Source organism: Myotis lucifugus, unplaced genomic scaffold (genome assembly GCF_000147115.1).
Source record: "Myotis lucifugus unplaced genomic scaffold, Myoluc2.0 scaffold_156, whole genome shotgun sequence".
Taxonomy (NCBI): domain Eukaryota; kingdom Metazoa; phylum Chordata; class Mammalia; order Chiroptera; family Vespertilionidae; genus Myotis; species Myotis lucifugus.
In genome coordinates this window covers 688,450-715,470 of record NW_005871204.1, presented here as the reverse complement: position 1 = coordinate 715,470, position 27,021 = coordinate 688,450, and the positions used below count along the sequence as shown (strand labels likewise).

Below are 27,021 nucleotides of genomic sequence, written 5' to 3'. Positions count from 1 at the left end.
TGTTCCAGTCACTATATTAGGCATTGGGGATACATTAAATAGCCCTTTACCTTGGAGCTTATACACTTCAGTTCTTCAGAAGTAACACATTAGCTAACAACCACCCCTTTACCATGTCTGAATAAGAAATGTAATATGATTTTAAAGTCCTTGAAGTTGCTGTGTTTTTAGTGAATATTTGTATTCTGAAGGCCTGTAGACTAAATATTTGTATTGCGAATTTTTGTAATCTGAAGACCTGTAGACATCTTGAGTGCAGGGCCTGCAGTATTTCACTTGCATCTAGCATAGATCTGGCACATAGGTAGTCAGTGAAGAGGAACCTACAAGAAGGTAGAGAAAATGAGGGAGAACTAGAGTGAGAGATGGGCTCATTAATGATAGCACTCTTGTCTTGAAGTTAAAAAGTCCTATATTTTTATACCCTTACATTTCACTCTAGTCTGTGTTTTTTTTTACTGTGGTTTGTATTAGAATTTGTTTCTATTGAAAATAACTTGAAACAAATGGGAAATCAATAGTTATTTTTTCTTAGAATTTGTTTTGGTGGCATACTGAGTAAGAATTTATTTTGTAGCTTAAATTTGGCCCCTTCCAATTTCTTTTAGATATGCTTATAGTGTGTGAAACACTTGTGCTTAAGAAAGATAAAGGATATTCTTGGTACTTAGTAGGTTTTCCCAGAGATTATTTCTTTTCCTAGAATAGATCTTGTAACATGGTAGTACCTTGCTGGTATAGGATACAATATGAGTATGACTTTTTTTGGGGGGGGGGCATTCTTTAGTTTAACAAACATTTGAGTACCTCTGTGTGTTGAGTTCTTTGGATACAAGAATGGCTAAACACAGATTCTCATTCTTGACAGTACAGTGGTTTGCAATTTTAACAAGTTACTTCAATATATGAATTAATAAAAAACATGGCTTTTTGACAAAGAGTTCAAATGTCAAGGCTTTCCTTTGAATGGACATAGCTGCTGGGACTAAATGCAAAATTATAATGCAACCTTTTCATTTTCACTTTTTTGTGGAAGGAAATTCTTATGAATAACCTCGATACCCTTCCCATTGGCTAATCAGGGCGATATGCAAATTAACTGCCAACCAAGATGGCGGCCGGCAGCCAGGCAGCTGAAGTGAACAGGAGACTTGCTTGCTCCAGTGACGGAGGAAGCCAACGTTCCCCGCCTGCCTCGCCCTGCTCTAAGCTACACTCTAAGCAACAAAGTTGCAATTATAGAAGCTAAACAAGCTCCAGATACCTGCTTTCAGCCAGCTTCGGCCTCAGAGCTTAGAGCGGCAGTGATGGAAACAATGTTTCAATTATAGAATCTAAATAAACCCAGATACCTGCTTTCAGCCAGCCGCAGCCTCAGAGCTGGAGCCGGGCCTCAAAGCTAAAGCCGGCTCTCAGTTCCAGTGACAGCCGTAGAAGGTAAATAAATCCCAGAATAAAAAAAAAGAAAAAGAAAAAAAGGAGAGGTTGGGAGCTTCAGTCACCCGTCAGCCTGAAAACGGCCCTCAGCCCCTCACCCAGACTGGCCAGGCACCCCAGTGGGGACCCCCACCCTGAAGGGGGTGTGACCAGCTGCAAACAGCCATCATCCCCTCATCCAGCCTGGCCAGGCACCCAAGCGGGACCCCCACCCTGATCTGGGACACCCTTCAGGGCAAACCAGCTGGCCTCCACCCGTGCAGCAGGCCTCTATCCTATATATTAAAAGGGTAATATGCAAACTGACCCTAACAGCAGAAGGACTGGGAATGACTAGTCACTATGACACACACTGACCACCATGGGGCAGATGCTCAATGCAGGAGCTGCCCGCTGGTGGTCAGGGCGCTCTTACATGGGGAGCTCTGCTCAGCCACAAGCCAGGCTGATGGCTGCCAGTACAGCAGTGGTGGTGGGAGCCTCTCCTGCCTCCTCAGCAGCACTAAGGATGTCTGACTGCAGCTTAGGTCTGCGTCCCGCTGGCAAGTGGACATCCCCCGAGGGCTGCCGGGCTGCCAGAGGGATGTCTGATTGCCATCCTGGCCCAATCCCCCGGGGAGCAGGCCTAAGCCAGCAAGTGGTCACCCCCGAGGGGTCCCAGACTGCGAAAGGGCACAGGCCGGGCTGAGGGACCCCCTACCCCCGAGTGCACAAATTTTTGTGCATCGGGCCTCTAGTCTATATATATAAAATCCTAATATGCAAATAGACCGAACAGCGGAACAACTGAACAACTGGTCGCTATGATGTGCACTGACCACCAGGGGGCGCACGTGGACCATGGCATGTGTTGGCAGCAGGTGGCAGAGCGCAGAACATGGTGGGCGTCGGCTGCAGCAGGATGGTGGAGCAGGTGAGCAGGGTGCCAGACCAAGGCAGGCACCAGTCGCTGCCATTGGGGCAAGCCTCTGGTGGTTATTGAAAATTCTTTGCTCCCGTGTGCCGCGGTCCTACCAGGTGCTCGCACCTGCTGCTGGCCCCACTCGCACCCACTCGCACCTACTACTGGCTCCAGAGCTGCCACTTGCACCCGCTGCTGGTCCTGATTGCTTGGCGCCATCAGCTGGTGTGAACGAGGCCGGTGCCATCAGTACCTGGAGCAGTGGCAGTGATGGGAGCGGGGCTGCCGGCAGATGGGACCAGGGGCCTCGGTGGGAAGGGCCAGGTGGGGGTGCGGAGGATGGGCTGAGACCCACCCCTGTGCTCGCTCACCACAGTCTTGTGGCCCACAGTTCCTTTCAAGGTGCACGAATTCATGCACTGGGCCCCTAGTAATGTATGTAGAGTTGTTGGTATAAGATAAGTTATTCACTTAGTGCTTGTTATAGCTCTCCAGACTGCTAAATTATTTCTGCCCTCCTGTTTGATATTGTTTGGCACGCTAATGTCCTTAAAAAGCAATACTAGTTCTGCACCCTGCCCTTCATTGAGAATTGTACCATCCTCAATATCTCACCAGAATTTCTGTGGTTTGTTACCTTTAAAATCATCCTATGTTCTACATTTCTTCAGTTCCACAGTCATTACTGATTAACATGTCCTAAAGAACACTCATCATTTACTTCTGTATACCCTACTTATCTCAATGAGTAACCTCATATACTCAGTTTTGTTCTTGACTCTTTTCCCCTTCACCTCCCACATCTGATCAGTCATGTAGTCCTAACATTTTACCTTTTTAAATAACTTTCTAGGTCATCTGCCTTTCCTCATCCCCACTGCTGCTGCCTTAGTTCAAGCCACCATGAGTCTCTCCCTCCCTGGATTACTGCAGCTGTTTATTCTTGGTTTTGCAGCCAGAGTGTTAGAAAAAGGCAAGTCTGACTATGGCATTCCCAAGAGTCTAATGACTCTTTAGTGGCAAAGATTATCTTCTGGATAAATTACAAACTCCCTAATTCTTGAGAATGGCTTATAAAACCCTTTATGATCTGATCTCTACTCTTGTCTCTCAACACTAGCTTCTACTATCTGATCTGGGTTATAGCCATGCTCTGAATTTCTGCTCTTTGTATAGAACATATATCCTCTTCTAGTTAAAGTTGCCATTCTTCAGGTCTCAGTTTATATGTCACTCTGGTTAAGTCTTCCTTATTTCTTATCCTGCCTGAGCCTCCTAAGTCTAGGTTATTTATCATTTATTTGTGGTAGCTTATTTATACTTCTCTTATATGCTGTGATTACTTGTTTTCTGTCCTAATCTCTAATTAGATTGTAAGTGCTATGAAGGCAATGACTGAATCTTATTTATACTTTCTTTTTTTTTATTAAATCTTTATTGTTCAGATTACATTTGTTCCTCTTTTTTTCCCCCCCATAACTCCCCTCCTCCCAGTTCCCGCCCCACCCTCCGCCCTCACTCCCCACCCACTGTCCTCATCCATAGGTGCACGATTTTTGTTCAGTCTCTTCCCGCATCTCCCACACCCCTTTCCCCCCCAAGAATAGTCAGTCCATTCCCTTTCTATGTCCCTGATTCATTATAATCACCAGTTCATTCTGTATATCAGATTATTTATTCACTTGATTCTTAGATTCACTTGTTGATAGATGCATGTTTGTTGTTCACAATTTGTATCTTTACCTTTTTCTTCTTCCTCTTCTTAAAGGATATCGTTCAGCATTTCGTATAATACTGGTTTAGTGGTGATGAACTCCTTTAGCTTTTCCTTATCTGTGAAGCTCTTTATCTGACCTTCACTTCTGAATGATAGCTTTGCTGGATAAAGTAATCTTGGTTGTAGGTTCTTGGTATTCATCACTTTGAATATTTCTTGCCATTCCCTTCTGGCCTGCAAAGTTTCTGTTGAGAAATCAGCTGACAGTCATATGGGTATTCCCTTGTAGGTAATTGAGTCTCTTTCTCTTGCTGCTTTTAAGATTCTCTCTTTGTCTTTTGCTCTTGGCATTTTAATTACGATGTGTCTTGGTGTGGTCCTCTTTGGATTCCTTTTGTTTGGGGTTCTCTGCGCTTCTTGGACCTGTAAGTCCATTTCTTTCACCAGGTGGGGGAAGTCTTCTGCCATTATTTCTTCAAATAGGTTTTCAATATCTTGCTGTGTCTCATCTTCTGGCACCCCTATAATTCTGATGTTTGTACGCTTGAAGCTGTCCCAGAGGCTCCTTACACTATCTTCGTATTTTCGGATTCTTTTTTCATTTTGCTTTTCCGGTTGGGTGTTTTTTGCTTCTTCGCATTTCAAATCTTTGACTTGATTCTTGCGCTCCTCTGGTCTGCTATTGGGTGTCTGTATAATATTCTTTATTTCAGTCAGTGTATGCTTAATTTCTAGTTGGTTCTTTATCATAGCATTGAGGGTCTCATTAGATTTCGTGAGGCTCTCATCAAGTTTATTGGCAGCTTCTAGCACATTATTGCAAGCCCTCAAAATTTAGTTTTTTAGCTCTATATCCTCCATTTCTGTCATGTTTTTTTGTCTCTGCATTTTTTATGCTTTCTTGGTGCACCCCTTTGTGGTCTTTGTGCGCAGTCTTGTTCTAGTTAAGCCTTGATTGTTGTAGTTAATACTAGAGGGATTTGACCACCAGGCCGACTGGCTGTGAGAATCAGCTGTGTCTGCAGTGGGAAAACTTCTGTCCTCTGGAGAGGTGCTAATCTAGCCTTTGCCTGAGGCGATCCGGCAAATGGCTCTGCTCAGGGCTTGGGCGGGGCGGGATCAACAGGGCGGGCGGAGGGAGCAGTTATGGCTGCTCTCAGTCCCGTTCCCAGGGGCTCTGCTTCTCAGAACCCCAGCAACCGCTGCAAACCTCGGAGAGAAAGCTGCCCTCACGTTCCAACTGATGCCAGACAATCCCGCTTCTCCTGTTTGAGCCTGAGTCCCTAGAGACTTGCCCGGATCTGGAGCTCAGAGTCTGAGACTCCTTCCTGATTGAAAACGACAACCGCGCCCTCAGCCACCAGCCCACTTTGTGCGCGCACCTCCGCACCTTTATATTTTCCACACTGCGCCTCCTCTGAGCCTCGGTATGCTGTTGTCTTTCCTTCTAGTTGAAGAGTCTCTCCTCAGCCAGCCTTCCTGTGGTTCTGGGTGATGTCCGTTCCGTCTTTTAGTTGTATTTTTGAAGTGGTTGTTTGCGGCAGCAATCTCTGGTGTTTACCTATGCCGCCATCTTGGTCTCCTTATTTATACTTTCTAAGCTTACTTTATGCCGGGCATATTGTAGGTATATGCTAAATATTTATCAAAGAAATAAATGAAATTGACATTCTGCTATGACCATAGAGTTACTGGTTTATATGACATCACCAGTTTAGTCAGACACTTTTTTCAGTGTGTGTGTGTTTTCCACCAACACCTTTTATTTCCTAGCAACTAGTTGGATCTCAGTAAACTTGAGTGTATGAATAAAGAAACTTCTAAATCAGATTAGGTGGAATGGGGGTTGCTGGAAGAATTTGGAGAGGCTATTGCTTGTGCTCTTTTGCAGGATTTAGTAAAAGTTATTTGCAGAAACAAATTGTAAAAGGGTGTTCTAGGTACACCGAACACAGTGCACACCGAAAAGGCACAAGGCTTTGAGGGAAGAGGTGAGTTCAGAGTGGGCCAAGGCAGGAAGTTTGTATATATTGGGTGGGGAATGTCAGGTAAGACGCATAGGGTTTCAATTTGCATTTCCCTAATAACTAATAATGTTTAGCATCTTTTCATGTGATTACTACATGCCGTTCCTGTATCTTGGGTAGAGTGTCTGTTCTATTGCCCATTTTATTTTAAACTGTTGTTCATTTGCTTGTTAATGATTTTTGAGAGTTCTTTTTATGTTTTGGATACAAGCCCTTTATTAGATACTAGTGGCCCGGTGCATGCATTCGTGCACATTGAAAGGAAATTAATTAGAAGAAATATTTTAATATCACTATTCACCCTTTCTCTATAATAGAAGTGTCAACCAAATTCATAATCGACAATGACAGATTGATGTGTTTGATTGGCACCAGCAAGAGCTTTATATATATTGCGCATGCGCGAGTCAACTTAGCCTTTTATATATATAGAATAAACTCGCTTGATTAGACCTGCTTTCTGATTTAGATAAACTTTTTCCAGCCCAGTGAAGCACCCCAACTTCTCTTTCAGGTAATTGTTAGCAACACAGCAGTAAATATCAACATGAAGCAGATTATTATTGTAGATCACGCAGGGAGAACAAAGGGTAAAATGTTTAACTGCAGCAGTGTTTGACTATATTCTGAGCAGTGAGAAAACCTGAAATCATTTTCAAGGTCCACTATTTCTTACTTCTTTTCAGTCAGGTCAGTTTCTAAACTTTCTGAATCTCTGTTTTCTGCCTAATGAAAAGAAAATAGGATTCTACCGAGTTTCCTGTCTACCTAGTCCAGGACTTCTGTGAGAATCAAATGAGATGAGGCACTTGAAAACATTTCACAAACATTTGGTTAAAGTGTAAAATATTTCCACCTGGCTACAAAGCAGTGGTTCTCAACCTGTGGGTCATGACCCCTTTGGGGGTCGAACGACCCTTTCACAGGGGTTGCCTAAGACCATCGGAAAACACATATATAATTACATATTGTTTTTGTAATTAATCACTATGCTTTAATTATGTTCAATTTGTAACAATGAAAATACATCCTACATATCAGATATTTACATTATGATTCATAACAGTAGCTAAATTACAGTTATGAAGTAGCAATGAAAATAATTTTATGGTTGGGAGTCACCACAACATGAGGAACTATTAAAGGGTTGAGGCATTAGGAAGGTTGAGAACCACTGCTATAAAGCAAGTCGTATTCCTGGGCTGAAGAAACTCCAAGGAGGCTAGTTGCTAGGGAGAGGAAGCTGGGCGTTGCTATGTGATGTCATCTGGCGCCACAGCAACTGTTTTGGGCTGGGCTGTGGGCTGCATTTTGTGCCATGGGGTCTTGGCTGTGATTTGGTGGGGTGAATCTGGGGTGGTGGCAGGGCCTGTGTCCCACTTGGGGGAAGCTGAGTGTTGGTTTGTCAGCGCCAGGTCTGTAAATGGCCAGTGTGCATCATGGCAGATCCTGCGTTGACTGTCTGCCCCCTGGTGGTCAGTGTGCATCATATCTACCGGTTGGATGGACACTTAGCCTTTTATATATATAGAATATAGACTAGTAGCCTGGTGCACAAAAATTTGTGCACTGGGGGGGGGGGGGCGGGCGGGGGAGGTCCCTCAGTTATTAAACATTTATCGGCACAACACTGACCACATTGGTGGAGGTGGTGGTCTTGTCAGAATGTGTTATATTATGCAGATGAAAATCTATTTAAACAGATTTGATGTAGATATTTTCAAAGATGGAAGAATTGTCCCTGTCAACTATTTTAGTTGATTCATGTCTTCACTAATTGTCGTCATTGCAAAGTTTTCAGTCTCCATATGGATTGCTGGATATAATAGGTCATGCGCTGTCCCTGTCTTTTGTAGCCTTTGTTACCTTAAGGACTCTAGTTTTCCATTTATATAAGTACCAACCTTACCGGCTTAAAATGTAAGCTTTTAACACTGCTCTCTCTGTTCCGTATCCTTCCGATGAAAAGTGGAGTTGGGTTGCAGCACAGGAGAGAAATTCAGAAGGGGAATATTGAAGTAATGACTGCAGTAGGAGAAGAGGGAACCTATTTCCCTGGCCACAGGCGCTGGCACCCTGGACCACAGGGCTAGCAGCTTCTCCGGGTGGCTGCAGCCTGGGACCTCAGGCGGGTGGCTTGTCCGTCTCCTGGGCTGCAGCCAGCCACAGGCGCTGGCGTCTAGACCAAAGGTGGGCGGCGGCTTCTTCTTCTGTGCTTCCAGGGAGGGCAGTCAGTTATGTGTATATGTGTGTGCATGCAAACATAGGCGTGTACACGTGTGTATGTGGAACTCTGCTGGGCAAGTCAAAACCATAGAAGAGTTGCCCCCTATCTCTTGAATCTTCCAGAGATATCCCCCACTTTTTTATTCTATCACTATTGGAGAGTCAGTATTTGCAGCCAGCCAGCCAGTAACTCTCTCAGTGTCTATTTCTGACTTCTTCTTTCCCTGTCTGTCTTCCAACCCCTAATCATATTTCCACCTGGATACATCATACTTACTCCCAATATGCTGTATAGAGAAGGAGTCAGCTTTCGTTATTGTCTTCAAAAGAGCTTGCTGGGATTTTGATTGACATTGCAGTTAATCTAGAGATTAATTTGGAAAGAATGGACGTCTTAACCATATCAATTTGTCTGAGCCATGAACATGGTATATTTCTTTTTTTAAAACTAAATTCATGTTTTTTTATTTTTTATTTTTATTGATTTCAGAAAGGAAGGAAGAGGGAGAGAAAGATAGAAATATCAATTATGAGAATCATTCATCAACTGCCTCCTGCATGCCTCCCATTGGCGATTGAGCCTGCAACCCAGTCATTTGCCCTTGACCGGAATGGAAACTGGGACCCTTCAGTTGGGAGGCCAATGATACTCTCTTCACTGAGCCAAATCAGTTAGGGCTGGTTTTCTCTTATTTAAATTTCTTATTTAATTTAGGTTTGTCTTTCATTTCTCTCAGGTGTTTTAAAATTTTCAGTTTAGAAGTCTTGAACATCTGTCAGATTTATTATACCTGAGTATTTCATATTTTTGATGTTATTTAAATGCTATATTTGAAAATCCCACTTTGATTGTTCATTGGTATTTATAAAAATATAGTAATTGATTGTTGTATGTTGATCCTGAGTCTTGGATGCTAGCTAAATAAAGTCAGTTATAGTAGTTTTATGTTGATTTCATTGAATTTTTCTACATAAGCAATCATGTCATCTGCCAATAAGTTGTTTTACTTCCTCCTCTCCAATCTAGATGCCTTTTACTTATTTATTTTTCTTTATTGCAGTATCGAAAACCAAGTAGTATAGTATTGAATAGAAGTGGTAAGAGTGAACATACTTATCTTGTTCCTCATCTTAGGAGAAAGCATTCAGTCTTTTAAGTATATGATGTCAGCTGTAGTGTTTCATAGATGCTTTTTTATATGGCTGAAGACATTTTCTCCGATTCTTAATTTACTGAGAGTTTTTGTCAGAAATGGATGTTAGATTTTGTCGAATGCTTTTTCTGTGTCCTTTAAGATGATCACATTTTTTTGTTTTTAAGTTTCTTTTCACAATGATGAATTACAGTGATTGATTTTTGAATATTAAACCAACCCCAAGTAGGGTAAGCCCCCTTTGGTCATGAAGTATTTTTCTGTTTACATATTGGATTCATCTTGTTAAATTTTTGTTTAAATTTTTAGTGTCTAAGTTCATGAGATATTGGTCTATAGTTTTATTTTCTTACAATATTTTTGTCTGAGTTTGGTCTTAGGGTAATGTTGCCTTCATAGAATAAATTGGGAAATATTCTTTCTCTTCAGTTTTCTGGGAGAGTTTATGTTGGATTGTTATTACTTCTTTCTTAAATATGTGGCAAAACTCATCAGTAGAACTATCTGCTGGGAATTTTCTTTGTGGAAAGGTTTTAATGACAAATTCAATTTCCTTAATTGATAATGGGCCACTAAGGTTTTCTTTTTTTATCTTGAGCAGGCTTGGGTAGCTGTGGCTCTTAACTGTTTTGTCTAAGTTGTCAAATTTATTAGTCTAAATTGTTTATTTTTTTAGTGTCTTTTTAAAAAATATTTTTATTGATTTCACAGAGGAAGAGAGAGGGAAGGACAGAAACATCAATGATAAGAGAGAATCATTGATCAGTTGCTTCCTGCACATCCCACACTGGGGATTGAGCCCGAAACCCGGGCATGTGCCTTGACTGGGAATCGAACCGAGACCTCCTGGTTCATGGGTCAATGCTCAACCACTGAGCCATGCTTGCCGGGCAGTATCTTTTTTATATGTGTAAATCAATAGTGATGTTTATGCTCTAATTCCTAATATTGGTAATTTGTGTTTCTTGTTTTTTCCTTCTAAATCTGGCTAGAGATTTGTCATTTTAAAAAAAATTATTTTTATTGATTTCAGAGAGGAAGCGTGGGGGAGAGACAGGGAGGGAGAGAGGGACAGGGACAGGGAGAGGGGGAGGAAGAGGGAGAGAGAGAAACATCAATGATGAGAATCATTGCTTGGCTGCCTCCTGCACACACCCTACTGGGGATCGAGCCTGCAACCCAGACATGTGCCCATGCCAGAATCGAACCGAGGACCCTTCAGTCTGCAGGCCAATGCTCTATCCACTGAGCCAAACCAGCTAGGGTGGGTCTTTTTTTATACCATATACATTTTTGGAGAGTTTGTTCTACGTCTGTGAAATATGCTGTAGGTATTTTAATGGGGATTGCATCAAATCTATAGGTTGCTTTGGGTAATATGGACATTTTAATGATGTTGATTCTGCCTATCCATGAACACGGTATATTCTTCCATATGTTTATGTCTTCCTCTATCTCTTTTTTCAGCATCCTGTAGTTTTCTGTGTACAGGTATTTTACCTCCTTAGTTAAGTTTATTCCTAGGTACCTGAATTTTTTTGGTGCAGTAGTAAATGGGATTGTTTTTTTAGTTTCTCTTTCTGTGGGTTCATTATTGGTGTACAAAAATTCCATAGGTTTCTGGGTGTTAATTTTGTATCCTGCTACGTTGCCAAATTCATTTATTAAATCTAATTGTTTTTTGATGGAGTCTTTAGGGTTTTCTATGTACGATATGTCATTTTCCAGTAATGAATATTTTGCTTCTTTTCCAATTTGGATGCCTTTTATTTCTTCTTGTCTGATCACTGTGGCTAGCACTTTCAATACTATGTCGAACAGGAGTGGTTAAAATGGACATTCCTTTCTTGTTCCTGTTCTTAGGGGAAATGGTTTTAGTATTTGTCCATTGAGTATAATATTTCATCTAGTCCTACTCTTGAATATTTTCAGGTCCACTTTCAGTTTGCATAACATTTGTTAAAAACATATCTAAGTGAAATTTGCATATTGATACACAGCAGTTATCCTATATTTGTTTATGGAGAAGATTGTGATAATCATGAAATTCAAAACTTTTCATGTAGAGCAAAACAAATTCCAGTTTATCTTCCTTTGAAGTACTCTTAGTCTAAGTGCTATTTTTTTTTTTTTTACTTTTATCATAGTCTTTAAAAACAAAATCTTCATTTTTGAGATTATTACAGATGTCCCCTCTCCCCATGGTCCCCCTTCACTCGGTTCCTGCCCCGCCCACCCCAGGCCTTCATCACCCTATCGTCTATGCCCTTAGATAATGCATATCTATATATAAAAAAGCCAAGAGACTAGAATGCTGGAACGACTGGAACAACTGCTTGATTTGAAGTGCACTGTGGCCCTGATCAGTCCCCCCACCCGATCGGGGGCCGGGCTGGTCTGCCAACCTCCTGCGGCCCCTCCCACTGGCCGACCAGGCCCCGATCATCCCCAATCAGGGCTGGCCGGCCAGACCCCACCCGTGCACAATTTCATGCGCTGGGCCTCTAGTATGAGTATAAGATCTTTGCTTAATCTCCTCCCACACACCCCCTCACACCTTCCTTCTGAGATTCATCAGTCTGTTCCATGTTTCCATGCCTCTGATTCTATTTTATTCAGTTTAGTTTGTTTATTGGCTTTCTTATTACAGTGGGGCCTTGACTTACGAGTTTAATTCGTTCTGTGACGGAGCTCGTAACTCAAATTACTCGTATGTCAAATAACTGTGATGTTCGCTGCGCCAACTAGCAGTGGGGTATCTGAAGCTGGCTCGTACGTAACCCGAATTTTAGCTTGCAACTCAAAGCAAAAAATCGGCCGAGAGATGGCTCGTATCTCGAAAAAACTCGATAGTCGGGACACTCGTAAGTCAAGGCCCCACTGTAGTTTATTTCGATTTTTAGATTCAATTATTGATATGCATTTATTGCCATTTTATTATTTTTTGTCTTTTAATCTTTATTATTGAAAGTATTACATAGGTCCTTCTTTTCCTCCCACTAACCTCTTCTGGTCGGCTTCCATATTCCCTCATACCCCCAGGCTCTCACCACCCCATTGTCTGTCCACGGGTTATGCATATATACACACCAGTTCATTGATTGATCGCATATTTTTTAATCCTCCTCTTCTTTTTCTTTCTCTGCATTTTGGCTGCTTCCCTGAGTTTGTTTCTAGGTAGAGCTGTTATGTCTCCTAGAATTGGTAGAGTCGTCTTGTGTAGTAGGTGTCCTGTAGGGCCCAGTGGCTCAACCTCCCCGGTCACCTGATCTGGGCACTCTAGGTGTGCCCCTTTGTGGCCTGTGTGCACAGTCTTGTACTTGAGCCTTGATTGCTGCTGGCATCACTGGGAGGAATTGACTTCCAGGCCAGTTGGCTGTGAGGACCAGTTGTGTCTACAATGGAAGAGTTGCTATGTAGGTGACACCCCTATACAGCAGGACTTGCTTAAGTGGTGCTCACTGAGACTGCCCCTTGAGTGTGTTGCTGTGGATGTGTAGAGGTGTAATATGCTATGGTCTGAAGCTCTCCACTGGGTGCACTGGCTCTGGGGCCTCTGGGGAGGTGCAAACTCAGCCACTGCCTGGGACCACCTGGCATGAACTACAGTGAGATATACAGATGACTGCTACTTGTATTGGGCTAGGAAGTGCCCAGGTGAGGCCACCCTGTAGAAGCAAGGCAGACGGGTGCTAGTGTAGGGTCTTGGGCCTTTTATTGATAGATAGGTTTGATGCCAGCTGCTGCTTGTTTGAGAGATTTTAGGAAATCTGAAGCCTGGGCCAGGACAGGCCATTCATATGAAAAAGCCAGGGGTGGGTTCTCAGGGAATCACCAGGGTGGAACAAACAATATGGGCCATGCTTATAGAAACTCACATATGGCTGCCAGTCAGCTCTGTGATGGGGGAGGTCCCAGCACCGGAACAGTGACCCCAGCCAGCATCCCTGTCTGGGAGAAAGCTGCCCATGAGTTTCTGCCCAATGCCAGACAGTCCAGTTCCTCCCTGTATGTCCCTGGATTCCCCTAAACCTGCTGCCTGGTGCTGGAGCTCAGAGGAAGCAGGACCTTATAAGTTTGTGGAACACCTGGGACTTCAGCAGCTTCCATGTCACTCAGCCACAATCCTTGCTGGTTTTTACAGAGTGAAGTTACAGGGACTTCTTTTCCAAGCTCTGGAACCCTGGGCTGGGAGTCTCGTGTGGGGCTGCAACCCCCTGCTTCTCAGGGGAGGTATTGGAGATATCCCTCCCGATTAAAAAAATGTCACACATGGGTGTTGGACCAGCCCATTTTATGCCTCTGCCCTTCCTACTAGTCTTAGTGTGCTTTCTTCTTTATTTCTGTGGTGGTAGAACTTCCTTTCAGCCAGCTTTCAGTCAGTTCTGAATGATGGTGGGTTCTGTATTTTGTTGTAATTTTGATGTGGTTGTAGGAAGCAACAAGCACTGGTGTTTACCTACACCTCCATCTTGGTTCTCTCATCATAGTCTGTTCCTCATAATACATTTATGTATGAAATAACCAGAAACTTGGTTCAGACATTATAGGAAAACATCTCTTTAGTTTTTTTAAACTGATGTTGAAATAGTATTGAATAAAAATAGTGTGATTAATCTTACTTTTGCTATTCTAGGTTATATATGAACAGGAAGGTGTCTATATTCACTCATCTAGTGGAAAGAGCAATGACCAAGACAGCTTGATTTCAGGAATATTACGTGTTTTGGAGAAGGTATGTTTCCAGTAAATGATTTTATTTAATAATTAATTGTTCATGGTAGTGGCTAATCTTTGGGGCATTATCAGCAAGTTTGGATTCCATGTGTAAGATAAAGTTATGTAATCAAACAATAGTTGTAAATTTAACATTAAATGATATTAGAAATAAAATACTTTAGAAAGTCAGTAAAATGGCATGGAATACTTAAAAACTTATTATGTAGAAGTTGCAGTAATACATTTCTTATAATAAAATGTGAGCAGAGTTTTAAAATCTACATTATATTGGTTGTCTGATAGTAGTTTATATATGATATTGCATATTTAAAGTGCTAATATTTAAGAGGTTAAAATTTTATTTTGGGTTCATGGAATTAATAATGTAAGAATGTAATAATGACTAAGAATGTAAGATATTGCTGAATAGTAAATGTAGTTCATAATTTTCTTCTTTAGGATGCTGAAGTTATAGTGGATTGGAGACCATTGGATGATGCTTTAGATTCTTCGAGTATTCTCTATGCTGGAAAGGTATTTAAGAAAAAAATAAATGGCTCAGGAAAGTTAGGCCATTTTAAAAAAAATAACAGCTTTATTGAGATATAATTCATATACCATAAAACTCACTCTTTTAAAGTGTAAAATTCAGTGGTTTTAGTAAATTTACAGTTTTGTGCAATCATTGCCAATATTTAATTTTAGAACATTTCATCACTCCCGAAAAAGAAACAACCTTTTATTGGTCACTCCTTAATTCCCTCTTCTTCCAGTCCCTGGCAACCACTAATCTACTTTGTCTCTGAATTTGCCTGTTGTGGACATTTCCATATAATGTGTGGTCTTTTGTGACTGGCTTCTTTCGCTTAGCATAATGTTTCAAGGTTTATGCATAATATAGTATCTATTGATATTTTCTTCCCTCCCCCCCGAATAATACTGCATTTATAGATACACCACATTTTGTTTTTTCATTATTTGATGGACATTTTTTTTTAAACTTTTAGACTAATATAAATAATGCTGCTATGAACATTTATGTACAAGTTTTTGTGTGAGCATATATTTTCTCTTGAAAACCTAAGCGTAGAATCATTGGGTTTATATGATAATTTGTCTTTAACATTTGTATCATGTGTTGACTTCTCACTATGGTAGGTAGAGATTTAGCTCTGTCTTACCTCTATTTCAACTTCACCTTGAAACTCTGGCCCAGCTGTCCACATTTCTTCTCAAAGTATTTAATCATATACATGATCTTCTAATTTCATCTTCATAAAGACATTTCTTCCAGAGTCTCACATGCTTCATTTTATACTGGTTGCCCTCTGGGTTTTCTGTGCAGCAGTTATCCTGGGGATTCTTTTAGCCTCTTTCCCATATTTTATTCCCTCCCCCCTTTTAAAAAAATCCTATGCTGTTATCTACCTATTTTGGTTTACTGCCTTGTTTTGGGTTTACTCCTAAGTTCCAGTGCTTCCTGAGGGGAAAAAAAAGGTGCATGGGAACAAAAAAAAATTTTTTTTTTATTCTTATTCTGGATTGGATAGCTTGGCTGGCATAGAAATTTTCCCACATGTTTTTGAAAGTTATCCCAGGTTTGTCTAGTTTTCTTTATTGATGTTTGGTTGAATGCATTCTAATCCCCTATCCTTTGTTTGTATTTTTCCTCTTTAGAATCTTTTTTAGGATGTCCTGGTAATGAGCCTTTGTAGTCGTTTTTATTCTTTGTGCTGAGTACTTGTTGGGCCTATTTAATATGGAATGTGTCTTTTATTTCTTAGGAAATATTTTTGAGTTATTTCCTCTCCATTTTTCCTTTTCTTTCCTTAGGAAAAACTCTTTAGACCTTCTGGACTGGTCCTGTAATTATTTTTAATACTTTCTTTCCTATTTTCTAATTCTTTGTGTATATATGTAGACTATATTCTGGCAAATATCTTCAATTTTATCTTTTAGTTATTGCCATTTTCATTTTTGTTATATTTTTAAAAAATATTTTTAAAAATATGTTTTTATTGATTTCAGAGAGGAAGGGAGGGGAAGAGAGATAGAAACATCAGTGATGAGAGAGAATCATTGAATGGCACCTCCTGCACGTCCTCTACTGGGATCAAGCCCACAACCCAGGCATATGCCCTCACAGAAATTGAACTGTGACATCCTGGTTCATAGGTTGATGCTCAACTACTGAGCCACACAGGCCATGCTATTATAGTTTTAATTTCCCCCTCTGGGAAGTAAGCTAACGGGGGCCTTGGAAGCAGGTTCAGGGGTTAGCTTAGGACAAGTTTCCACTGCCCATTGCTCCTCTGGTTGTAAATCTTGTGGCGTCCCTTGGAGTTTAGGAGATGCCTTCCTGTGGTGGAGGAAGAGGAGCAAGGAAATGGTGGGGGCTACTCCCCAGAGGAAAAGCTGAATCCTTTTCTTGCTGCCAGGAATCTTAGGGGAGATCTTGGGGGGATCTTGTTTTTAGCAGAATATTCATCAGTTTTCTAGATGTGCTCCTTCAGGGTCATAGTCTTCACTGATTGGTCAGTGTCAGGGCAGGGGTCATTAGTCATTGCAACTAATCCTGGTGTTGCCCACTTGGTTTTGCTACTTTTCTGGGACTGGAGCTGAAATGCGACTGGGGCTTAGATGTTATTTCTAGGGAGGTGACCTTCTGTATCTGCTAAAAATTGCTCTTCCAGGTTGTTCAGCTATCTGTCTCAGTTTCCCTGTTCCAGTTATCCTGGCTCACTGGCTTGCCTTACCCTGTTTTTAAACCCAGCATCCTGTTCTTAGTGGATGTAATATCCTTCCTTATTTCTAAGGATAGTTTTTTTTAGATGCTTTCATTTCTGTATATAGTCTACTTCCTCTAATTGACTTTTTTTCTTGTTTCATTTGGACTTTGTCTTCTGTGTAGACATTTGCCTGAAGTTTGGTGATCTTTGTAGTGCTCATATTTAACAGCACACACAGAAAAGTGACTATACTCTCTCTAGGTTTGAGTAGGTTTGGTAATAGTTGGGGCTCAGGATGATCTGGCTACTCCGCTTATGTGAGAATCCTTGGTGTTGAAATTTAGGTCTTTCTCTTGGGTTACTCATTCTTCAGAGAACAGTCTGCAGATTCCCGGCTGGAAAGGGTAAGCCTGGATTCCAGTGTTATGGGAACTGCGAGGAAGAGAGCTAGGAACCTTGCCAACTCATTGTAGAGATGGACTTTTAGGTAATTCTCCTGTTTTTAGTGTATTATCCCTTTGCTGACTGTGCTTGGTTTCTCCTAATCTAGAGATAAACTGTTAGCTTTTTTAATGAGTAAACCTCTAGCCTCTGGACTTTTGTTAGTAGTCCTTTTTTTAGTTTGACCTTTATACTGATTTCCAAAAGTACTTGATGTACCTGTTCCAAGCCTTTGTGTGAGGTGGGGTTCTGTAGATGCTTCTTAGCTTTCCCCACTAGAGATGGTAGAGTTGGTAATGATGGTGGTAAGGACTGCATTCCCCCCCCCCCCCCCACACACACACACTGCTTTTATTTTTTTATTTATTTCTCTTTTTTGTTGTTAATGCTATCCCAAGGATATTTTTCCATTAATATTTAGATATTTAGAAATAGTGGAAGGGATGGGGAAAGACAGTGAGAGAGAAACATCGAGGTGAGAGAGACACATCCATTGGTTGCCTCCCTCATGTGCCCAGACCAGGGCCATGAATGGAGCCTGAAACCAAGGTGTGTGCCATTGCCTGGAATCAAACTGAGACCCTTCAGTCCGAGTGCCTATGCTCTATCCACTGAGCCAAACTGGCTAGGGCAGGGCTGCATTTTTTAAATTGGGCAACCATGGGTGGGGGTTCCCTAGGAAGGACCTGAAAGAAGAAACACTCCACTTTATAATTTCATTCATTCAGTCACTCCCCAATTTTCAGGCTGTATCTGTTCTTATTACTTAACTAGAGGCCCGGTGCATGAAAATTCATGCACTGGAGGGGGAGTCCCTCAGCCGGCCTGCCCCCTCTCACAGTCTGGGAGCCCTCAGAGGCGGGAGGCGACCTGGCGATCAGGGGAAGGTGATGCCCCATCACACCTCTGCTCCTGCCACTGCTGGCAGTGCAAGCCTCGGCTGGCCCTGGTTACCTGAGCCTCGGGCGGTCCTGGGGGGCTGGGCAGCCGCCATCCAAGGCTTGCCTGGGCCTCGGGCGTCGACTGGGTAGCTGCCATCTAAGGCTTGCCTGTGCCATCTGAGCCTTGCCTGCCCCGTGGGCTGGCTCTGGGTGTCTGGGGGGCTGAGGGGTCTGGGGGACTCTGGAGGCGCCATGTGCCTGCCGCCCCGGTGGGGCTGAGGAGACTGGGTGCCGCCATCTTTGAGGGCGTGGCACTTGATTTGCATATTCCCTCCTTATTGGCTGTGGGCACCGCCATCTTTGAGGGCAGGACAATTAGCATATTTCCTCCTTATTGGCTGTGTGTGCCGCCATCTTTGCGGCAGCGTGAGGGTCAATTAGCATATTCCCTCTTTATTAGATAGGATTGGCAACCCTAACTGCAAGGCATCTGGGTAAGCTTATCTTCCCCTCGCCTTTCCTTCCGTTTCTTTTTCTTTTTTTTTCTAATTGTAAGAGAACATTTATTTAGAAAGTTATAAAGATAGAAGAAGTGAGCTAGTTGGGCTGTGTAGGCTCAGGAAACAAGCAATAGAAGCAAAAGAAGGGCCCTTGGAGCTTAGGAGAGGGAAAGGCAAAGGTGTAACATGACTGGGGGGGAAGGGAAGGGGGATGGGAAAGGTGCGGGTGTACTCCCGATGGTAAAGATTGGGCAAGGGAGAAAATGACAAGAAATAGTGTCCCTGTTTTCTCACCAGTGATGCCTGCCATAATGTATAAATTTAATTTATGTAGATGCTGAGATGACATTATTGATTGAAATGAAATTCTCCTTCTAGTCTCTAAATATTTTATATGTTATAATCATTTTAGGATTCCAGTTCAGTTGTAGAATGGACTCAGGCCCCAAAAGAAAGAGCTCATCGAGGACCAGAACATGTGAACAGTTACGAAGCAGAGTGGGACATGGTTAATACAGTTTCATTTAAAAAGAAGCCACATACCAATGGAGGTATGAATTAAATTGTTGAAATCTTAAACTGATTTGCTGCAATATTATTATTTTTTTAAAAATATGTATTTTATTGATTTTTTACAGAGAGAAAGGGAGAGAATCATTGATGAGAGAGAAACACTGATCAGCTGCCTCCTGCACACCCCCCCTGCTGGGGATGTGCCCGCAACCAAGGTACATGCCCTTGACTGGAATCGAACCTGGGACCCTTTAGTCCGCAGGTCGATGCTCTATCCACAGAGCCAAACCGGTCAGGGCTGCTGCAATATTATTTAAACAAAAGTGCAAAAAAAGTTCTTTATGTTCCTCAGAGAAGATGGATGCTTTGGTGCTTTGATACAGTAACTCTTACATTTTAGTTATATTCCCTTTTCATCACTTTTTTGCTTTGTTTGGTGTTGTTGGTTGTGACTTCATAAAAAAGGCTTTAAAAAATCCTTTTTCTGTTTTGTAGTTATTAATGGCAAAAAATAGAAACATGTTAGAAAATTGCTTTGGTTGTCTCTCATGCATATTTTTCTTAATCTAGTAGAATTTTTAAAAAAGAAAGTTATTTCATCCCAAAGCACCAGGGGGAGATGGAGTATACTGCTAACCATCCTATTCTAATTTTAGTGTTTACTGGGAATTTAACAGCTCATTGCAGTCTCCCCTTTATACATGTTCAGTGATTATTCTGTTTTATATATATATTTAAATCTGTGTTTGCCATATGTAATTATCTAAATGTAGATAAAAAAGAGCCAAGCTAACAGCCTGATAGAACACATATATTATTCCAAATATGGTATAGCGTATCTGTGATATGGCCAGGTTATTTGTGATTGATCGCTTTTAAAAATATTAAACACTTGTATATGTTTTTTTCCTATTGATTCCTCTATGTTTTATAACTAAAAGTATATTTTATCTCTTAATGATTTTGGTTTGAATGTAGGAATTTATCCATGTGTATCAAAATTTATTAGAATATCTCTTGCTACATTTATATAGCATTGTTACTAAGTAAAATTGATTTTCATATATGGCCTGGGGAATTATTCTCATATACTAGAGGCCTGATGCATGAAATTCATGCAAGAGTAGGCCTGCCTTCTCCCAGCTGCTGGCACTGGCTTCCCTCTGGCACCCAGGACCCAGGCTTCCCTGGCAGCCCTGGCTTTATTGAAGGACATCTGGTCTAATTAGCATATTACGCTTTTATTATTATAAATAGTAGTTAGATTTTGAACTGTATCATTTCTTGGAAACTGGCAATTAAGATAAATATTAATTCACAAGATAGTGACAATCAGTTTATGCATGTGTGTTCCTCTCCTATTTATTTATTTATTTACTTACTTACTTATTTACTTACTAACTAACTAACTTATTGGAATTCTCTTTCTATCGAAAGAGAACCAGAGCAATGCAAAGTGTTAAGGAAAAGTAAAACCACAGGATTTTAGTATATTTGGCAGGTGAGGGATTTTTAACTTCTCTAGACTAGATCTTTAGGATTGGTTATGTGAATTGCTATTTTTTTGTTCGTTGTTGCCTAATACTGTTAAATCCTTGAAAATGAAAAAGTCAGACTGCAGGAATGAGCAAAATTAGTTTTCAGAATTCCATAGAAGAAAGAAGCATTATGTGGATGAGAAAAGTATAATCTGACAATAAAGATATTTTTATTTTATTTGTTTTTTTAGAGAGAGAGGAAAGGGGGAGAGAGAAACATGATGTGAAACAGAAACATCGATCAGTTGCCTCCCCTACTTGCACCGACCTGGGATCTAACCCACAACCTAGGTATGTGCCAGGACTGGGAATTGAATCCACAACCTTTTGGTGTAAAACAGGACGACGCTCCAACCAATTGAGCCACTGGCCAGGGCTAAAGATCTTTTTTAGAATAATGGTTTTCAACTTTGCACATTGAAATTATTTGGGAAGATTAGGCTTTTAAAAAATACTAATGCCTGGCTTTCATTCAGCAAATTAAATCATACTCTGGAGATAGAGACTGGACATCTATACTTTTCAAAATCTCCTAGTGCAGTGGTCGGCAAACTGCGGCTCGAGAGCCACATGCGGCTCTTTGGCCCCTTGACTGTGGCTCTTCCACAAAATACCACATGTGGGCGCACACATACAGTGCGATTGAAATTTCGTGGCCCATGCACAGAAGTTGGTATTTTGGCGCCTTCAGAGTCCCCCAGACCCACAATTCAAAATTGTGCCATTATGAAACTACATATATATTTACATTTTTAATCCTCAACCAAGGATATTTTTTACATTGATCTTTTAGAGAGAGTGAAAGAGAGGAAGGAGGGGGGGAGAGAGAGAGCGAGAGAGAGAGAGAAAGAGAGACAGAGAGAGAGAGAAGAAGAGAGAGAGAGAGAGAGAGAGAAACATTGATATAAGAGAGACACATCAATTGGTTGCCTCCTGCACGTGCCCTGACTGGGGCCGGGTTTTGAACCTGCAACGGAGGTACATGCCTTGACTAGGAATTGAATCCGAGACCCTTCCATCTGAGGGCCAGTGCTCTAACCACTGAGCAACTGGCCAAGGTTATTTTTATATTTTTAAAAAGCATTTTTTTCAAATATTTTTACCCTTGTTGGTGATTCACAAAGGAAACTTGGGACAAACCTTTAAAAAATTAACTATTGAAGATTTACTTAACTTTATATTTCTTAAGAGTTTCTACTGCTAAATATTTGCTTTTATGTACTAGATAAATATTTTGAAAATATATATTCCCAGAACAACAGACTGACATGATGTTCTACAAACCCATCTAAAATGTCATGTCCTTGATGTTAATTTTATTTAAGACATGGATACTTACTGAGCTCTTTGTTTTACTCTTCTTTGTTATGGCCAGTTTTCTCATGTCAGTGTTTTGGGGATGTTTTTATACATATTTGGTAACATAGTAAGTTCATCAGTACCAGTTAGTTTTATTACCTTTCTGTAAGGAAAACGAAGGAAATTTTGAGCTAACTCTTGGGTTCTGTTTCTTTGTAACCATCTGTTTCTGGTTAGTTATTGATGATAGATTAAATTGTTGACTTGTCTTAGTTATTCATTTATCAACACATCTTTGAGTACCTATTACGTGGTAGTCACTCTTCTAGGAGCTGGGGATATAGCTGTGACAAAATAAAATTCCTGTTGTCATGAAACTATATTCTAGTAAAAGGGACTTCTAGAATTGACTTGTAATGTTTATCTCATCATTTGTCAGCATTTTTAAAAAAATATTTTTCTTGTCATTTTTTCATTGATATTTTTTTCTAATATATTTTATTGATTTTTTACAGAGAAGGGAGAGGGATAGAAAGTTAGAAACATTGATGAGAGAGATTGATCAGCTGCCTCCTGCACGCCCCCTACTGGGGATGTGCCCGCAACCAAGGTACATGCCCTTGACCGGAATCGAACCCGGGACCCCTCAGTCTGCAGGCCGACGCTCTATCCACTGAACCAAACCGGTTCGGCTGTCAGCATTTTAACTGAGGAAATGTGTGAGGCATATTCTGTTTTACTTAATATGTAATGTGTGTCTCTTCCTTTAATGAAAAAATCTGTAAAATTTTTAGTTTTGGATATGCACAAACTCCTGATGATTCATATAACCTGCATATATTATTTAATGTTCTCCACATGATTTTCTTACATTAATTTGGGTTCAGTACTTTTTTGTGTAACTTAAGAATTTCATTTAAATAATTGTTTATATCTAGTTTTCCATTGCTCTTTTGCTGTGAAAATATTTTTGTTCTTTGCAGATAATATAGTAATAGGTAGTCTAAGTGTATATTCACACTTAAATGATTCATGAAGATATTGGAATTGTACTAGTAGTATTGTTCTCACTTTGATATTAGCTTGTAGTAATGTTATAAGCTCTATAATATAAATTCCAGTAAAACATGTTATATAGCAGCCAAGCGGGCAGATGTCACTTAATCTAGTGCCAGCCTTAGATATGAGTTCACCATTCCAGCTGGTGTGTTACTTAAGCCTTTTTGTGCTTCCTTTGAAATGATACTTGCTAAAGTGTCCATGAACTAGGAATGGTGCCTGCATTCCTTGAAGGTAGCAATTTCTGTAAGCTGTAGATTTCTTTGTGTCAGTGTAGGAGGTCTTTTTGGAGTTGATGGAGTTATAGTGTTCCTGACTGTATAAGAAGGGTGATTGATATACATGCAGGTCAACACCAAAGAAGAGCTTGAATAACAGTATGACACTTCTTAGGAAACAACATTAGGTACAATGTTTTTTAAAATTTTAGGAACATGACATGCTTATGTCTGAGTTAAAATGTTAAAATAAAATGATTTGAAATCATAACTAGATTAGAAACTAATTTTGTACATTAATGAGAAGAAACATTTTTCTTTGTTTTTTAAATTTTTATTTAAATGGATAATCTTTAAGTTCCTTGTTATCAATTATGATATTGTTCACAAACCTAGGATTTAAAGCTTCTATAAACAGCCCACAAACTCAGAAAATGCTTTATTTTACATAACTATAGTTTGATTTGAAATGAGGTCTTAATTTAGTATAAGATTGATTTAGCAGGAAGGTTAAATGTATTCATTCTCTTTGAAGCATTTATAACTTAGTTATATTTCACCCTTAATTCCCCACTGTTCTTTGGGTTTTTGCCAAAAAAAAAAAAAGTCTGGCTATTCACCGCAATATATATATTTTTTATACTGGTATACTTATCTTCACTCAGTGTAGTCTAGTAAAAATAATTGCAATGGAAGTGATGGAAATAAAACTTTGTTTTTGTTTTAAATGATTGTCCAAGAGCATCATCATCCATATTTGGGGGAGTGGAAAGTATTAACATTTATTGAGTATTCGCTACATACTTTGCACTGTACCTAGTTAGTTGACAAGTATTATATCTTTTAATTCTTAGAATAACATTGTGAGGTAAGTATAATTCTCTCCATTTTACAGATGATGAAACTGAGACTCAGAAAGATTCAGTTATTTGCTCCAAATCATTCGCTTAGTAAGATTGTGGTATTGTAATTTGAATCCAGCCAGCCTGCTTCCAGAGTCATGTTCATTTTGGGCAAAGCTTATATTTAAATGGGGATAACCTTTTTAGTTTGTGTGCAACAGGATAATTATTTTAAAAATTATTTTTTAAAGAAAATAAGCATAACCAATGGACACAAGACACTGGGAGGGGGGTGAGGGAATATGCCGGGGAGTAGGAAAGGCTGGGGGAAGGTCAATTGGAAAAAAAAAAAAAAAGGAGACATATGTACTACTATTTGTAATACTTTATTTAAACAATAAAAAAATAATGTAAAAAAATAAAGAAAATATATGTTGCCATTTTTAATACAGGTGGGAGCCATAGTGATATGAATGGCATAGTCATTCCCTAGGGTCAACAAATTTCTGTTAGGCCATCATGAAGAGCACTGTCAGTACCTTTTAAAAAGGTGAACAAAAATATTTTGCCCCACTTTCTTGTTTTTAAGATACTCCAAGTCAAAGAAATGGGAAAAGCAAATGGTCATTCCTGTTCAGTTTGACAGACCTGAAATCAATCAAGCAAAACAAAGAGGGTATGGGCTGGTCGTATTTGGTATTCTGTCTAAAGGATGATGTCGTTCTCCCTGCTCTGCACTTTCATCAAGGCGATAGTAAACTACTGATTGACTCTCTTGAAAAATATGTGGTATTGTGTGAGTAAGTATCAAATTATTTTCTACTTATTGAAATTGGATTGTTGTATTGGACTCCAGGCAAACTCTTTTTACTTGTCAGTGGCTATCAGCGACCTATGTGCATACCAGGGCACAAGCAACTTTTTATTTTTCTGGGATATCAACTATTTTGAATAACATCTTGCCATTGTAATATTTTGGATCTGCAACCTGTTATAGCACTGTTTTAAAGAAAAGTGGTCTGATATTTTTATACACATTTAAATGAAGATGCATCAGTAACTTATGGATTATATATTTACCAAATTAACCTTTTATTATGTAGTTTTTATTAGGTATACAGACTTTTATTTGTAATATTGCAAATTTAAGTTAGGCAAATTTAAGTTAATTATAAAATTACTAAAGGCCCCATTCATGAAATTCGAGCACTGGTGGGGAGGGTGTGGTGGTGTTCTCCCTCAGCCCAGCCTGCGCCCTCTCACAGTCCAGGACCCCTCGGAGGATGTCCGCCTGCGGGCTTAGGCTCACTCCCCACTGGCAGGCGGACATCCCCCCCGAGGGGTCCTTAGCGCTGCCATGGAGGTGGGAGAGGCTCCCGCCACCGCCTCGCCAGCCATGAGCCCGGCGTCTGGCTGAGCGGCGCTCTTCCAGTGGGAGCGCACTGACCACCAGGGGGAATCTCCTGCGTTGAGCAGGATCAGGCCAAAACCAGCTCTCTGACATCCCTCGAGGGTTCCTGGATTGCTAGAGGGCTTAGGCCAGGCCGAGGGACACCACTAGTGTACGATCGGGGTTGGGGAGGGACGTGAAAGGTTGGCCAGCTGGGGAGGGACTGTGGAAGGGCTCCAAGGTGTGCTCGGCCCATCTCGCTCAGTCCTGATCGGCTGGACCCCGGCAGCAAGCTAACCTACCGGTCCAAACGTCTGCCCCCTGGTGGTCAGTGCACGTCATAGCGATGGGTCGACCAGTCGACTGTCTGCCCCCTGGTGGTCAGTGCATGTCATAGCGAGTAGTTGAGTGGCCTTAGGATATCATTAGCGTATGGCGCTTTGATTGGTTGACTGGAAGACCAGACTCAGCATAGTAGGCTTTTATTATATAGGATTTTTAAAAATCTTCTATCTTACATTTATTCACCTATGTACCTTTGTATACACATATTCTTTCTTGCTGTTACTCTCATCAAATATATTTTGGATATCAATTATGTTCTGAACACTGTGCTAGTTGCTTGATATTTAGTAGTGAATAAAACAGGCACATTTCTTGATATCTGAGAGTTTATGGTCTTGTGAAGGATGCTGACCAATAAGTGGCAATAAAATCAAGAACTAAGATGAAGGATGTACAAGGTGCTTTGGGAGCTCCCAGGAAGAGAGGAAAGGGTACCTCATTCAGACTGCAGGTTGGGTAGGACTCAGGAATACTTTCTGAGGAAGCGACATCTAAGTTGAAACCTGACAAATAAGTGAACATTAGCACGAAGGGGAAGGAGATATTTAAAAAGAGATGTTTTAGATAGAGAAAGGATGTAAAACATGATGTAATCACAAAACAGTAATTCAATATCACAGGTCTGCATAGTGAGAGAAGGGAGGTTACTAAATATAAAGATGAGGCCAAAGAGCTGGGTAAAGGCCAAAGCATGAAGGATCTTGTAAATCATGTTAGCAGGTTGTTCTAGTCATCTAGATGAAATTATAGTGGCATGAAATGGGAGAGTGACAGGGAAGATACAAGTACAGTGGGGCCTTGACTTACGAGTTTAATTCGTTCTGAGACCATGCTCGTTAAGGAGCTCGTTAACTCAAAGTACTCTATCAACTCAATGCAAAAAATCAGCCGAGAGACAGCTGGTATCTCAAAAAACTCGTTAGTCTGGACACTCATAAGTCAAGGCCCCACTGTATTAGAGTTTGTGATTGATTGGATATATGGAGGTGAGAGGTAGAAGTTGAGATTTTCAGCTTGGGGAACTGTAGGGATGATTGTTAACTTCATGAATAATGTCCTCACTTTATAATAGGAAATAGAAAAAT

At 40.7% G+C, this 27,021-nt stretch overlaps 1 protein-coding gene across 1 annotated transcript in view; it reads left to right on the top strand.

The window, feature by feature from the left end:
- TBC1D15 (TBC1 domain family member 15) overlaps window positions 1–27,021 on the top strand; it is a 65,397-nt gene that overhangs the window by 4,303 nt on the left and 34,073 nt on the right. The window contains 4 exon segments of the mRNA XM_014461478.2: window positions 14,099–14,197; window positions 14,641–14,715; window positions 19,145–19,283; window positions 24,791–25,001. Coding sequence (XP_014316964.2) covers window positions 14,099–14,197; window positions 14,641–14,715; window positions 19,145–19,283; window positions 24,791–25,001 — 524 coding nt within the window.